The 14,756-nt window shown below is 53.7% G+C and overlaps 1 protein-coding gene across 1 annotated transcript in view; it reads right to left on the reverse strand.

Annotated features, from left to right (window-relative positions):
* The window catches only part of ADAM12 (ADAM metallopeptidase domain 12), a 271,784-nt gene that overhangs the window by 191,259 nt on the left and 65,769 nt on the right, over positions 1–14,756 (reverse strand). Inside the window, exon 3 of the mRNA XM_045854355.1 lies at positions 3,732–3,805. Coding sequence (XP_045710311.1) covers positions 3,732–3,805 — 74 coding nt within the window. The remainder of the gene's footprint in view (positions 1–3,731; positions 3,806–14,756) is intronic.

The raw sequence follows: 14,756 nt of genomic DNA on the forward strand, positions 1-14,756 counted from the left end.
ACTGGAAAAACGGGTGTCCATGCTGGCCGGCCGGCCCGCGCCATAAAGCACCGAGATCAGAAGTGCAGCCGCGTAGTGCACCTGCTGGAGGCTGGACCGGGGAGTCCGCGGGGACCTGACGAGTGATGGAAGTCGTAAAGCGGCCCTGAGGCTCCACGCGGGCTAATGCGTCTCCGGGGACGCCTTCAGTCCCTTTAAACATTCAATTACGGCTCTGCAAACACAGATTGAAAGCGAGCAGCGACCGATGGCCACACGAGGGATGCCGGGGAGGCAAACTCGCAGATTCCCTGGGACGGCCGTTGCTGATGCAGGCGCAGCCCTGCTCCCCGAAACGCTGGCTGACAGGAAGAGTTTCTGAGCAGGTCGCTGAGCTCTGGATTCTGACTCTTAAGATTTAACGCACAGAGACCACCTCTCTCTCGGCTGTGATTTCTAAGCAGGTTTTTCACGAAAACAGATTTCTGGACATTTCAAGGCCCGGCCGTCAGATGTGGGGGGAGCTTCTCAGCCCTTTGACAGATGCCCGAGGCCCCCCTGTGACCCAGCACTTCCCGTCTGTGGGTAACAGACACTTCAATGTTCTTTCCAACAACTTCCCGGTTTCTGCAGCAGCCTTTCCCCCCTTCAGGACAGAAAGTTCTCCTAATTCGAATAGTAAGAATTTCTTGTTGTAAAAACATGAAGACAATCGAGAATGCAAAGGTCTTCCATAGTCTTGCTACTCAGAGACAGATGCACGCACGGGAAATTTAAAAATAAGACCCGAAGGCCCTGGCAACTGTTACGACGCAGCAGGTAGTTTATAACAGTAAAGTTCTCTGTCGTCACTCTTAATCTCTGTGCCGTACTGTTTCACAGCTGACTCGAAATCTACTCATTCAGTCTCCCACTGACGTATTTTTACTTTATTTTTTAAAGATTGCATTTATTTCATTTTAGAGAGAAGGGAAGGAGGGAGAGAGGGAGAGAAACACCAATGTGCAAGAGCAACATCGATTGGCTGCCTCTTGCATGTGCCCCCCACCCCAGCCCGGAACCTGGCCCATCGCTGAGGCAGGTGCCCTGACCAGGGATTGAACCGGCAACATTTCCGTTTGTGGGACCATGCCGAACCCACTGAGCCACACAAGCCAGGGCCTGCTGATGTACTTTTAGGTAAAACATTCTGCAGCGGGCATCCTGGCACACAGGGCTGCCAACCAGGGCCCCAAGCCGCTGACTTCTGCGGGCGCAGGCGCTCGGCTGCGTTGTCTGTGACGCGCTGAACAGCGCTCTCTTGCACCTTTCCCTTTGGGTGCCCGGGGCTCCGTTTGGGTAGGTCCCTAGTTGGATGTGTTTGGCCAAAGTCTGTGCAGATTAAAACTTCTCTTTCATACCAGATAATTGATGACCTTTTGTGTCAGCCAGCCATAACAGCTAGTAGCAAATGAAGCTTTTACTCTGTCTATTAAACTGTAGACTTTTTTGGTATTCGTTGTGTCAAAAGGGAAGTCCACAGAAAAGACGGGTTACCTTTTACCAAAAAATCTTATGCGAGAGTATTTTGGGGACTGCATTATTATTAGAACAGGGACATGGGCATGCTCGAATTATGACAGTGTTATTTTTTCAGCACGTGGCCTCTGGCATTGGTATAAGTGGTGCAATTATGGTTCAGCTCCAGAACGTCATAACAACACACTGAACACCCTCCTCGTGTTTGCTACAATGTAGGTTGACAGTGAGGTTGGGAAGAGAGAAATAAGTCAAGAAAGAGTTTTATGCTTTTTGCTGTTCTAATTTTGAGATTATTTTGTGAAAGGCCCAGGATTGGACATGAGCAAGTTAAGGCACCTTTTAAAACACTTCTATGTAAACCGGGCAGCGCGGCAGCCAGCCTGCCCTAGTCCTCCCGCCCTGATGTGGAGGTCAGTGAGTTTCCGAGGGAACCACGAACAGGGTGTGTAAGCCGTTTTACAGACTCTGAGAACCAGATGGGCTCCAGGAAGGGCATTTTTATATGAAAACACGTGTCTGTGGCAAAGGTAAATGAAGACGTGGGGTACCAAGTTCCACGCAGACTGCGGCCTCAGCTAGGAAGACTCAAGGTGCAAACACAACTCATGAAAAGGTCTGCATGGACACGCACCAAAATATTAACTGGATAGTGTTTGGTAGTAGTATTTTTTTTTATTGGCTCTTTGTTCTTTTCCTTCTTACAGCACTGCACATGAATTCCTTTCTAGAAAAAACAAATTAACTTACGGTTTTAGTAAGTCTATTTCCGTTCCTCTGCCTGCAGCCGTGACACGGCCTGAGGGTCCAGGATGGGTCCCATTATGCCGTTGAGTTTACCGCGTCCCGCCCCCCCCACCCACAGCCCCCACAAAGGAAAGGCACTTCCCACGTCCACAGCCGACCCTAATGCCCATCGGGGACTCGCGCCACCACCGAGGGCCTGATCTTCTTTCGACCTTTCAGAGAACACCTAGTTTTGTTCAGCGAGACAGTTTCAAAACCACATACAAACAGCAACGTACGCAAGTTCAGGTGCCCCACAACGTTCTTAAGGGGAACAAAGAGCACGAAGGTGTTGACCGTGCCACGAGAGACGTGCGTAAGGCGACGTGCAGGCTTCCGGTCGGCCCCCTGACTACCCAGGCTGTGTGTCCGAAGCTCTGTTTCAAGATCATCGAGGCCCAAGGAGAGCCGAGAACACACAGTTCCCTGCTCACAGAAGCCCAGCGGTGAGGGGCAAACGCGCAAGAAATACAGAGGCAGAGCGTTGTGACCGGGTAGCTCGGGTAGAACTCATTCCAGTGAAGCTGTCATTTCCGGGGGAAAAATAAAGAAAGGAAGGAAAAACCAATAGAAACCCGGGCAGTCCACTGCTGGGTGAGGGGTGGGAAGGAGCAGGCACCTTGGAAGAGAGAAGGAGGCGGCCCCGGGGGCCCGAGGCGCAGCGTTAGGAGCAGACTGCCTGTCGGGAGCGCGCCCTTGTTTCCCGAGGCCGATCGGACAGGACAGCGAGGGTCCCTGCGAGGGGAGGGCCCCCGGGGACAGCTGCACCGTGCGAAGGAGCCCACGAACAGGGGCTGTTTCTACCCGCGCCCCGAGGCAGACAGAGTTCGACTGGGAAGGCGCCCGCGGGATGTAACAATATCCATGTGCCCCAGAAAAGAAGAAAATACCATTTTCTGGGAATTCATATAATTTTGTAAAAAAAAAAGGGGGGGCCACATTTTTAAATAAAATGATGAAATAAATACTTTATGCCACTGGAGACAAACTTGGAAAGATAAAATAAACTCTTGGTGCTTCTCAGGGAAGAAGAATTTCTCCCCTTTGGAAGCCGGTTTTCCTTCCATAACCCGGGAACTGCAGAAACCCAGCTAGCGACGGACACTGGTGTTCTGTTTGAATGGAACAGGCGGTGCTCAAGTGCTGGTCTTCAAGCCCCGGGCTCTGAGAACCAGAGCCGTGAGAAGGAGCTGCCAGTTACCAAGTTCTTTTTCACAATGGCGGAATTCGTCATCCTCCCACCGGCTCCCCGTCTGAGGCTAATTCCAGCCTGCGGCTCGGATCGGGACTAGGGACCCACGTCCCGAGTCCCAGTTCCCCGAACGGCAACGCCAGTCACGCGGCGACGCCAGTCACGCGGCGACGCCAGTCACGCGGCACCCGCTGCTCAGCCCGCACCCCCTTCGCTTCCCCCCGTCGTGCAGCCAGCAACAAGCAGCGTGACTCACTCGTTTCTCTCCAGGTTTACGATCAGCTCCTTGCTTTCCAGCCGCATTCGAAAGCTCAGCACTTCTGGATGATGCTGAAAAGTAAACAAGAAGAGTCAGTGGAAAAACATTTCGCTTTGACTTGCCAATATTTCAATCTGCTCCACAGGCAGGCGCGGTGGAGGGAGGGAACAGTCACTTCCTTGCGAGGACCATTTCGAAACCCAAGCGGAGGAGACCGGGCGACCAGGACAAGTCTGGACAACGTGTCCCTCCCCCCGCCCCCGCCCCCCGGAGGCACGGCCGTGGCCTGCGTTCCTGGCCTTGGCACTCCCGTTCACTGGCCGCACACCCTCGGGGTGTACGCCCTTCTGGGCCCTGGCCTCCTTGCCACAATCAGCACCTTCCTCAGTTTCTCCGTCTCTACGAAGGCCAGACATGTGGGGTCCTTCTGGAAGCTTCCTGTTCCCTCACCAGCTGCGTCTAATCCATCCAAAGGTCCTGTTGCTTGGCCCCCCAAAACACAACTCCCGTTGTCCCGGGACCCCACCCCCACCGCACTCCAGCCAGACCCCAGTCACCTCTCACCGGGGCCGTGCAAACCCCTTCGAACACGGGTCCGTCCCACCTGCCTGGGCTGTGTCCCCCCGCTGTCTCCGAAGGCAGCAGAAGGGTGTCTTCAGAAGCACAACCCCGCCCACCCAGCCCCGCGGACTCGGCGCCCGCACCCCCCCACCCCCCACGTATTCCGCCAAGGCCCTCCGCTTCCTCCCGTCCGTGCCCCCTCCGCGATCCTGCAGCAGGACACCCCGAGCTACCCGTCCCTCATCCGAGCCAACCTATCTCAAGAGGGGTTCTACGCATCCAGGGGCACTTCTCGCGCACAGAGTCAACACTGTGCGATGTTTATTCTTAAACACGAGCGCTGCGTTTTCGTTCTGATGGCGTGCGAAGGCCGGGTTGGGGAGGGAGGCTGGAGGGATGCCCGGTGGCCCAGGCGGATGGGGGAAGGGCGGGGGACAGCGGGCGGGTGAGCTCCCAGAGGACGCAGGCAGCCTAAGGGCGGGCCCCAGGGTCCCTGGGGCTTCGGAAGAGCGCAGCTGGGGACAGTGTGACACCAGGAGCTCAGAGCGCTCCGCCCCGACGCCGGCCCTGCCTCAGTGCCGCTGCGGGAGGGGTCTCAGCCTCCGTCCGTCCCACAGCACCACCCCCCACCCATGTCCGTGCTGCCAGCCTCGGCCGGACTGGCTTCGCGGGCCTTCGCTTGGCCAGTTTACACGAAGTCCCCTATCATTCCCCGTTTGACAGTCACTCCGGAGTTCCAGAGACTTTTCTGGCAACACAGCATTTCAGCTACACTGGGTTAGCTGGCCACACGTTGCTGTGTTGTAAGAGAAAATGAAGGGGAAAAAAAGAGAGAAAACAGGTTGTAAATTCCAGTATCCAACATCAACATAGTTAGTTAAAATGAAACAGAATTTAAACAAAAACCACCGTGGAAGGTCACTTGAGTTCTGAGAAAATGCTCAAACCCGAATTAACTCGTGTCACTAATTAACTAATTAAGTAGCGGGGTAGACTCGATCGTCGAGGGCGAAGTGCTCACTCACTTTATTTTCAGGGCAGCTTTTGACATCTTTTGGTAGTTTCCCATGTTTGATGCGGTAGCCACAGTTGGGCTATTTACATTGGAATTAATTAGAATAAAGTGAAACTGTTTCATCCGTCGCCCCAGGCACATTTCAAGGAGCAGCAGCAGCAGCAGCGCGTGGCTACGCCGCAGCCAGAGAGGCTGCAGGAAGTTCCGTCCGCGCCGGACACCGCCGCGTCAGCAGTCAGGGCCTCACGCCACCCTCCTCCGGCTGCCCCGAGTGACACACTGTTTCTGGTATCAGTGGCTTCAGGGCACAAACTTAGGTGCAAACTCAGTGGGTTGCATGTGTGTGTGTGCTCTTTCAGAAGGTACTTCTCAATTTTAATAGATGGATGATTTTTTAAAGATTTTATTTATTTATTTTTAGAGAGGGAAGGAAGGGAGAGAGAAAGAGAGAGAAACATTAATGTGCGGTTGCTGGGGGCCGTGGCCTGCAACCCAGGCATGTACCCTGACTGGGAATTGAACCTGTGATACTTTGGTTCGCAGCCCGTGCTCAACCCACTGAGCTACGCCAGCCAGGGCGGATGATTTTTTTTTTAAAGTAATTACTTAAGCTTCAGAGTGAAACTGGTGAATTCCCACATACATGTGAGGTTTGTGCATGTTTTCTTGGTCCAAACAGATCTCGTTTTCTATGGATTTATCCCAGCAAATGACTACGCAGCCGTGACCTGGTGAAAACCACGCTTCTTAGGCGACATATGTTGACATCTGTTGCTTATAAGAATTGTATGCATTTCTGAGTGGTTGCTGGACATTCAAGATCAATGTTACTATGCCTACCCTATGCAACATTAAACATACTGCTTCTTTCGATTTCAATATAGTGGGCAAAAGTATTTCTAGGACACGTATATTTGGTTTTCAGTCTGTCACACGGACTTTTGCCTAAATTGGTCTCCTATTTTCTGACACTTGGATTTCATTGCAAACACACAGAACATTCTCTCCAGGGCTTGCAATTTGTACTCACTGATTATATCTTAGAGAAACAAGATGTTAATTGTGGTTACAACGAAATATTAGAACAAAAGCACCTGTCATGATTCTGTCAAGAGATGCCTCGTGCATTGACGCATATTTATAATCTCCCTTCCCGCCGCTGTGTAAATAACTTAATTGCAAATTGTGTGTGTCTAAGGTATTGACACACATCACTATTTAAAAGAGAAATCCTGGCCATTGTGTTTGTGAATAAAAATGTGTACAGTAACCATCTATTTACTCTCCCAAAGACGTGAGTGGTTTACCCAGGGATGTTTGGACTAATTCTACACGAAGTCCCTACAGGGGCTGGTCTAACATTCTAAAGTCAACATCTTCAAACAAACACATCCCCCCGCCGCGGAGGCGAAAAGACCGCTCTCTGCATATTTTAGCTGAGATCTGATCGGTAGGGAAGAAATCAGTGGAGAAGAAGAACAGAGTGCTCGTTCAGCTCAAAGGCAATCTATTGCATTAGATTTCTTAGTTTAAAAGCATGCGTTCCTTCCATTTTCTTTTGATTTTTATACGTTGGAGGTAATGAACCACCGCTGGTTAAACACAGCAATCCTTTTCTTAAAAATGATGCATTGATTACCCTCCGGGAACTGTGCCTTTCATCGAATGCCTAAAGAACTCCATTTGCTGAGTAAACCAATTGAACACTAATCAATACACTGGAAGTGTTTGGGCAGTCATAATTCTGTTTTTCTAACTGGGAAAAATACATTCAAAGAGCATATAAAATGTGTAAGCACAATTTAAAAAAAAACAACAACGATAAAATAGTCATCCATAAAACCCCCCAGCTGAGAACCACAGTGTATAACCAGCACCTCAGAAGGCTCTGTCTTAGCTGGCTTGGGCAGCCAGAGCACAACGCCGTAGACAGGGGGCTTAACCACGGCCATTCATCTTCTCCCAGTTCTGGAAGCGAGAGGTCCAAAATCAAGCTCTGTTTCCTTGTGCGGTCTCTCTCCCTGGTCTGCAAGCCCCTCCCACAAGTGAGTCTGCGCAGGCTCCCCAGGGCATTTGCCCAGACAGGTCTGCAAGTTCAGGCTCTGGCCGGGGCGCCGCTGCCCGACGCTCGGACCCTCAGTGGCCCTGTGCTCTCTCTGAGGTCTCCCACGGGCCCACAGGCCCACGGGCCCCCGGGCCAGCGCACTCTACACAACTGGCGGTAGAAGCAGATGGTTCAAAAACAACTGCTCAGCTCGTCGTGTTTCCTTCTCAGGGTTATCCGTGTTGGCCTGCCTGCTTTAATTCGTGCCACTGGGAGCTTCCCCTGAACCTGAATTTAAATTATTGCACCCTTCATGGGGAAGCATATCGCCAGTCAATAAATGCAGCTTTCTGCCCTGGCTGGTGTGGCTCAGGGGATTGAGTGCTGGCCTGTGAACTGAAAGGTCGCAGGTTCGATTCCCGGTCAGGGCCCATGCCTGGGTTGCAGGCCAGGTCCCCAGGTGGGCAAATGTGAGAGGCAACCGATCCATGTATCTCTCTCACAGTGATGTCTCTCTCTCTCTTTCTCTCTCCCTTCCCTTCTCTTGAATACATACATACATACATACATACATACATACAACAGGTGATTCGGGGATGCTTACAGCTTGTTCCCCTCTGGTGAATGAAATGATACACAGCATCCTCTTCTTGGTGTTCCCATGTCCTTCAAGAAGAACCAATTCTCAATGACCTAGGAAAATCTGAACCTGGCCTTGGGGTTGAACTAAGGTGGCAGTGAGTCAGCAACAAGAGGTAATTAAACTCTGGGGTCAACAGCCAGGTTCACTGCCACCACAGCTTCGAGGTTATGACGGTCGATTCTAGGCCAGAGTCATCCATCTCGGCCCTCAATGCTGGGAGCTTTCGGGGATCTAGTTTTTCAAGCAGAACACTACGAAAAGACTGCATCCGTGGGACTCTGAAACAGCTCGATCCCGGCCTGGCACTAAATAAACGCCGGAGACCGTGGCGCCGGCATTCACGGGGCGCGAGGGAGTCGTTTATTGCGATGGATATTTAGGGGCAATGCCGATGACCACTTTAGCATTAGTGGGCTCGCTTCCCAGCCAGGAGGCGGTGCTCACTGCGGTGCGGGAGAGGACAGAAGTGATGTAACTGCAGAGGAACTAACTCAGTGAGGAAGGAGGCTCCGTGGCACGGTGATGGAGTGTCCCCCGCCCGGGGCCTTTAAGTCACCCCACGCAGGCCGATGACGTTTAGTCACGAGTTGTCGATCAATTCTTCTGATGGAAAGCGGCGTGGGCACACACCTCGGGAGACTGCACAGAAGGGCGCATGCGCACCTTGGGCGAAGGCCGCCTCTGAAACACACGCGTTGTGGCTCTCACGGTGGACACGGCGGCCTGAAGCTGGTCTGCGCTGCTGACGCAACGTGCTAAGGGGTTGTTGCTGAAATCGGCCTCCCCGGGCACAGGGCTGACACCGGACCCCGCCAGGGGGTGGCACCGCGGGCCCAGACGTCCGCAGTCCTCTGTCCCCTCTGCCCTCCGAGTCCCTCTCAGCAGGAAGGAGGGACAGACCCATCCGTGCACCCGCTGCCTGCGGACGGCTCCGGGACACCAGGACGCCTGGGGCGGGGGCCGTGACTGAGGCAGGACATTCCTCCCAGCCACGCACCCGATCGACCCATCAGACCACCGGCCACCCTGGCGTCACGTGCCAGCATCCGCACACACAGGGCACAGCCTGTTGTGCGTGTCAGGGTCACGCACCCCTGGGAGCCAGGGCTCGCGACGGGGAATGTGGCCCAACTCCTGCAGGGGCCCGGAGAGGGTCGCTGAGTGCCGACTGGCGTCTGGGGACATCCTGAGTCGGGAGTTTGCAAATAATGTAGCAGGTCCTCCTCCTCTGACGGCGGAGGAGCGGTCGTGCAAATAAGAAAGGGCCGCTTTGTTTCTGCTAGGAGATGTGCCCTTTTTCCGAGTGGGAGGCTGCGCACGGGAAGGGCTAAGGCGAGAAACCTGCCCGCGGACTGGCTGGGAGCTCGGGCTGGGGACGAACGGCCTGCCAGCCGTTCACTCTGCCGGGCCTCAGTCTCCCTCCCCGGAGAACGGGAATGACAACGCTCGTCCCGGCTACCAGTGTGGATGGCAAAGGGCTGGGCCCCCAGAGGGGCTCTCGGATGCGCCCCGGGAACGTGGGACCGCGTCAGCTTCCTTGGGAAAGGGAGACGGTGCGTATGTGATTAAGGGTAAGGCTGGGAAGATTAGCCTGGGTGTTCGGGTGGGCCCGAAGTCCTTGTGAGGGTCCTTGGCTGGCTCTGAAGACGGACTAATAAGGAACGCGGTGACCTTTCGAAGCTGGGAGTGGCCCTCAGCTTACAGCCAGCTGGAACACGGGGACCTTGGCCTTCGAACCTCAGAGAGCCGGACTCAGCCAACATCTCGAATGAGCAGGAAGCAGGACCAACCCTTAACAAGGCCTGAGCATGCCTCTGAACAGGGAACCCTTTGGCCGCCAGCAGATGGGAGCAGGACCAGGGACCCCGCCGAGCGCCGGACCTCGGAGCGTCACGTGATGGGGCTATCACACACGGGCGCCCTGTGACGCCCTCACGTTGTGGGAATCAGTCACAGCAGCGGCGGGAAGCTGGCAGAGTCAGGCGGGGGGGCTGTGAGGTTCCGACGGTGAACCTTCGTCGGCGTGGAAACCGTCGTGCACAATACGGTAAAAGTGCGTGTTTATTACAGGAACCCGATCGCCAGTGAAACCACTGGTCACAGCACGACAGCGTCAAAACACCGTTTCCCTTAGTATTTGTTGCTAGGCACCCACATTGCAACCTCCCTACATGCCTTTTGTAGTTAGATCTAATGGACACAGTCACTTCGGTGGCTTTTGTCTCTAAGGATGTGGCACATTCCCTGACCGGGGCCTGCGGAGGAGTCGGCCCCGGGGCCGGTTCCTGGGGAGTGGCCGAGAGCGACACGTCTCTTCGTGTGTTTCACAGGGAACAGAGGACCGTATGCCCCACGACCGGCATTGACATCACAGCAGGGGCTGGGGGTCCTCAAAGACCCCTGTAGATCCGGCACCAACTGTTCGAAATAGTCTGAAAGGAAGACTGCCTAAGATGTGTCTCCCGATAAAGTCGGGGACACTGTAACCCCAGGAAGTGGCCCAGAACACTGCTCTCCGGGAGGACACAGCCCCCAAACAGCATGCACCGTGTTTACGAACGGGGGAGCTTGGTTTCCCAGTCAAAGCTCATTTATCTAATTACCTGGATGTCCGGAAAATCACAATTTTTCCTATCACATTTTCCACATACCATGTTTTCAGGCAACGGCCGAAGCTGCGAGTTTGTTTGCACACGAGCTGTCTTAATCATCTCTTTCCGATGAACTTCGGCAGAATATCACACGCCCTTCACAACTAACCCTCCCGCGATCACGGTGGCCCCGCGGACTCATCGTGTCCTAAGGAACTTGCTAACGAGCCCAAGCGCGGGCAGACAAGCTTTCCTGTTGCAAACCGTATCACAGCCAGTCGCTAACTTTTCCTAAGACACACTCTAAGTGCTCCGGGAAAAGTCCTGCTGAAGGTCTCTCTGAGATCCTTGAGAATCCACACTTGAACTTCAGACAAAAACTGGAGTATGACCATGGCCAGCTTTCCCCGTGACTGGCCTGTCGGCTGAAACTGAACTACAGCGGCCGGGGCTCCCAGCCCCGCTGGGTCCGGCGTGTCTGCCCCCGGAGGCTGAGGAGCCAGGGCCACCTCTCCGCTTGCGCCCGGCCAGCCTCGCTCGCCTGTAACGCCAGCCAGGCCTGGGCGGCGCGTGCGCTCGCAATCTCCGGTCTAAAGGCAGACAGAACGGGCACACAGCGCGGTGATGATTGGCGTGCGTGGAAGGAATGGATGAGCAGCCCCTCTCCTTCTCCGGCTTCCTCACTTACTTTCTGCACGACTTCCTGCCCACCCCCAAGGGCCCTGACCGCCGAGGCCCTCCCCGACGGCTCCCACGCAACCGCCCCCACTCTCTGTACTTCAAACTCTCATCTCCACCTTCTGCCTGAAATGCGGTTACCTCTGCCCCTGGCTGTGCACTCGCGGTGCTACGCGCCCCCTGGAGCCTTAGCCCGCCTTGAGAATGCATCGTGTGGCTTGGGCACTGCTCCCTTGTGCGTCCCAAGTGCAAAAGCCAATGCTTGTGGGTTCGATTAACTTGATCCAGACATTATAAGGTGTTGCCCACCCCTCCCTCTATCTGATACTACATGCTTAGCAAAGACGCTGTGCCAAGCGCAGGCTGTCCACCCTGCTGACCAATCTTGACCTTCGTCACGAAGTTCAAAGTCATGCCCATATCTGACTCTGCTAAGCCAATGAGCGTACTAGCTGCTCTGTTAGTGGTGCTGTGTTGACAGAGTGAGGTCTTTACATTCACCCTTAACACAACTTTCGGACCACGGCGGAGAATCTCGTCCTTGCTGAGAAGGAGGCCGGCATTGTCACGGGTGCGTGTTTTCAGCCCTCTCGGGTTAGCCCGTCTTGAACTGAGCCGTACGCGTGTGTCAGTGAGATGGCATTTAAGAGGCCGCCGTGGAAACTACAGGATTTCTGCCGGACGGTACTGGCAGCCGGCAGCCTCCAAGTGGAGACAGGAGAGGAAGGTCACGGTCACTGCCTTCATTGCCTTCACTGGGACTGCTCATGGCTTTGCCTGTGGGAGGATGGCCAGGAGGGCCGAGGGCTCCCTCCCCGTCCTGCTGGGAAGAGGAAAGAGTGTGTCCTAAGAGCGACCTTACAACAGCGATGCACAACTGGACAAGTAATCAGTGTGACAGGACCTGAAAACGACGTGGGCCGGACAAAAGGCAAAACGGGGCAGAAGAGACGAGGCGGCTGGCGGAGGCAGCTCGTGGGCATGAACAATTCATAAATGACCAGCACGGTTTTTACCCAGTGCAAGCCAAAGTCCCGTTATTTTCTAGAGATGGAAGGTCGTGCAGGGATACCCAAAGTCCTGCTGAAAACCTTTTATTTGCAACCATTTCGAAGAGACTTTTCAGAAAACTTTCAGATGAGTTATGAGCTAGACGAGGTGTCGTATAAACAAAATAGTTTCTATATGCGTGCATCTTTTCTTAAGTACAGAACCCAGTCCTACCGAAAGGCACACTAACATAAGGAAATACGCAAACGGTGGCAGAGTTACCAAGTTTACATGAAAGGTTTCCCCGCTAGTTTTTTATAAATGGGAAGCCCGGGTTTAGCGGGAGATAAAAGACGCGGCCAATGCAGCCCATCAGGGGGCTTTACCCTAAAGTAGAACCCATTTTTCACGACAGCCTCCTCCTCCTGTCCCCAAATAAATTAGCATCACACAGACCCGGGTCAAGTCCGAGCTGCATGACTTCCTACCTGTGTGACCTGGTGACTGTTAGCCTCCCCGAGCCCCCAAGTCCTCACCTGCGAACCAGAATCATGAGCAGGCCAGCGGGGAGGGTCAAAGGGCCTGGTCCATGTCAACAGTTGGACGGGCCGAGGGGGGCAGGGGGCAGGGGGCGGGCCGTGGGTGTGATGGACAGGAAGGGCTGTGCTGCGCTGCGCTGCCCGCTGCATCCACCAAACCTCTGTGACTTCGTCCAAGCGTATGCGTTGTCCTCCAGCCCAGCAAAACAGTCCCGTTATTACAACCTCATTTCCATTTCGTTGTAAACCGTAACATTTTATCACAAAACTGTACACACACACACACACACATTTGTTTCTATTCTTCTACTGGAATTGTTGGGGAAAAAAGTATTCCTCATGAGACCCTCATCCAAGCTGTCCATCATAGTTACCTGAATAAGAAGAGGAAGGCTCATAAATCCCCCACAATATAATTCGAGGGGACTCCCTCCCGCACCACAAAGACAGACGCGGTCCCCTCCCCCACTCCACCCACACGTTTTGTTAGCCTGTCCCAGAAGGATGCTGTTGACCAAAGAAAAAAGACAAAACCGTGGGATGTGAAGTGGATAAAAAGCAAGCCGGTCTTTCTTCATTCGACAAAAAAAGCTAAACACGAACCACTGCGAGGAAGCGCTGACCGGCACACGCTCCCTGGGGGAACCAGGCGCCCACACGCCCTGTCCGCTGCGAACAGGCCCGCCTCCGGGCAGGCGGGCTCCAGGAAGGGTGGGGGCTGCAGCGCTGATCCCTCCTGACTGTGAGGACCCTCAGGAAGTTGTGCCAAGACATTTTTTTAAATAAAATGCGTTGTAGGTGCCTGCCTGCTCCTTATTCTTGCAGAGGCAATGGGAGAGGACCACATTCTCAAGGTCACGCCAAGTCATCCTCCCCCCTCCAAGACACGTCCCTGGTGGGAGCCACACACCCCTGTCCCTTCAGCTCTTTTCCACACGGGGAGGGACAGACCGTCCCACTGTGGGACTCCGGTCTGGGGCCACGCTGAGGTGGGTCGGGCTCCTGCGGTCACATCCTAAAAGCAGCCGTGGCTGTGGTAGTTCAGACAGGAGCCACGTGGTGCAGAGTTCAGTGAGCTCCTTAGCCTCCGCGATCTGTACCCTTCAGTCCTGTACATTCAGGCCAGGGGCGTGCTAGCGTGTCACCTGCTCTGACCCCCATCTCCTCCTCCTGCTATTATAGGTACCAGATCCCCCCATCCTGGATCTGCTCACCGATTTATATTGAACTGCAGTCTTTGTCCTTTTACGTATTGATTTGTCTTACGAGTTTTCACCCATAATGCCAGCTAGTTGGGAACTCTCAAATCCACGAGTCTTTTAATCAACCTGATAGCTATCCGGGGCCGTGCCAGGCTCACTAAAGTGTAACATCCTGGTGTTTGTGGGATGCCAAGGAATGGGAAGCTTCATGCACAGCTGGTGTAAGTGTAAATCCATACAGCCTTCCGTGAAGCAATTTGGAAACAGTTATAATACTCCTCAGAAATGTACATATCTTTGATTCAACAATTCTACTACCAGGAATTCATGCAAAGGAAATAATCAGAAAAGTATGCACACAGAAAAGCAGAAAAACATTTAGCACAGTTCATTCTGAAGAGTCAGAAAACACCTATCTGTCCACGCCAGAAAAATGATTTTAAAAATGACGCAGGAGCCACATGATGTGATATCACCCAGTCATCAAACTCTTGGTACAAGAGTGGATGGGCTTCTGCCTTTGGCAATGACAATCTGAGAAATTTGGACTCATCCTTCCACTGGGGGAAAAAAAACAAGATGTGAAAATATACAAAACTCCATCTGGAGGCAATGCGGGATTTCCAAAGTCACGAAGAATCACAGGACCGCGATCCAGGTAGAGAAGGAGATCCGAGGCATGAACTTGGAGTTGGAGGTTAACTTTCCTGCCCCACAGCATCTGCAGGGTTTAGAGGAGACACGAGGAAGGCTGAACCT

This window comes from Phyllostomus hastatus, unplaced genomic scaffold, assembly GCF_019186645.2.
Source record: "Phyllostomus hastatus isolate PE091 unplaced genomic scaffold, TTU_PhHast_1.1 phas_scaffold_1066, whole genome shotgun sequence".
NCBI classification, from domain to species: Eukaryota; Metazoa; Chordata; class Mammalia; order Chiroptera; family Phyllostomidae; genus Phyllostomus; species Phyllostomus hastatus.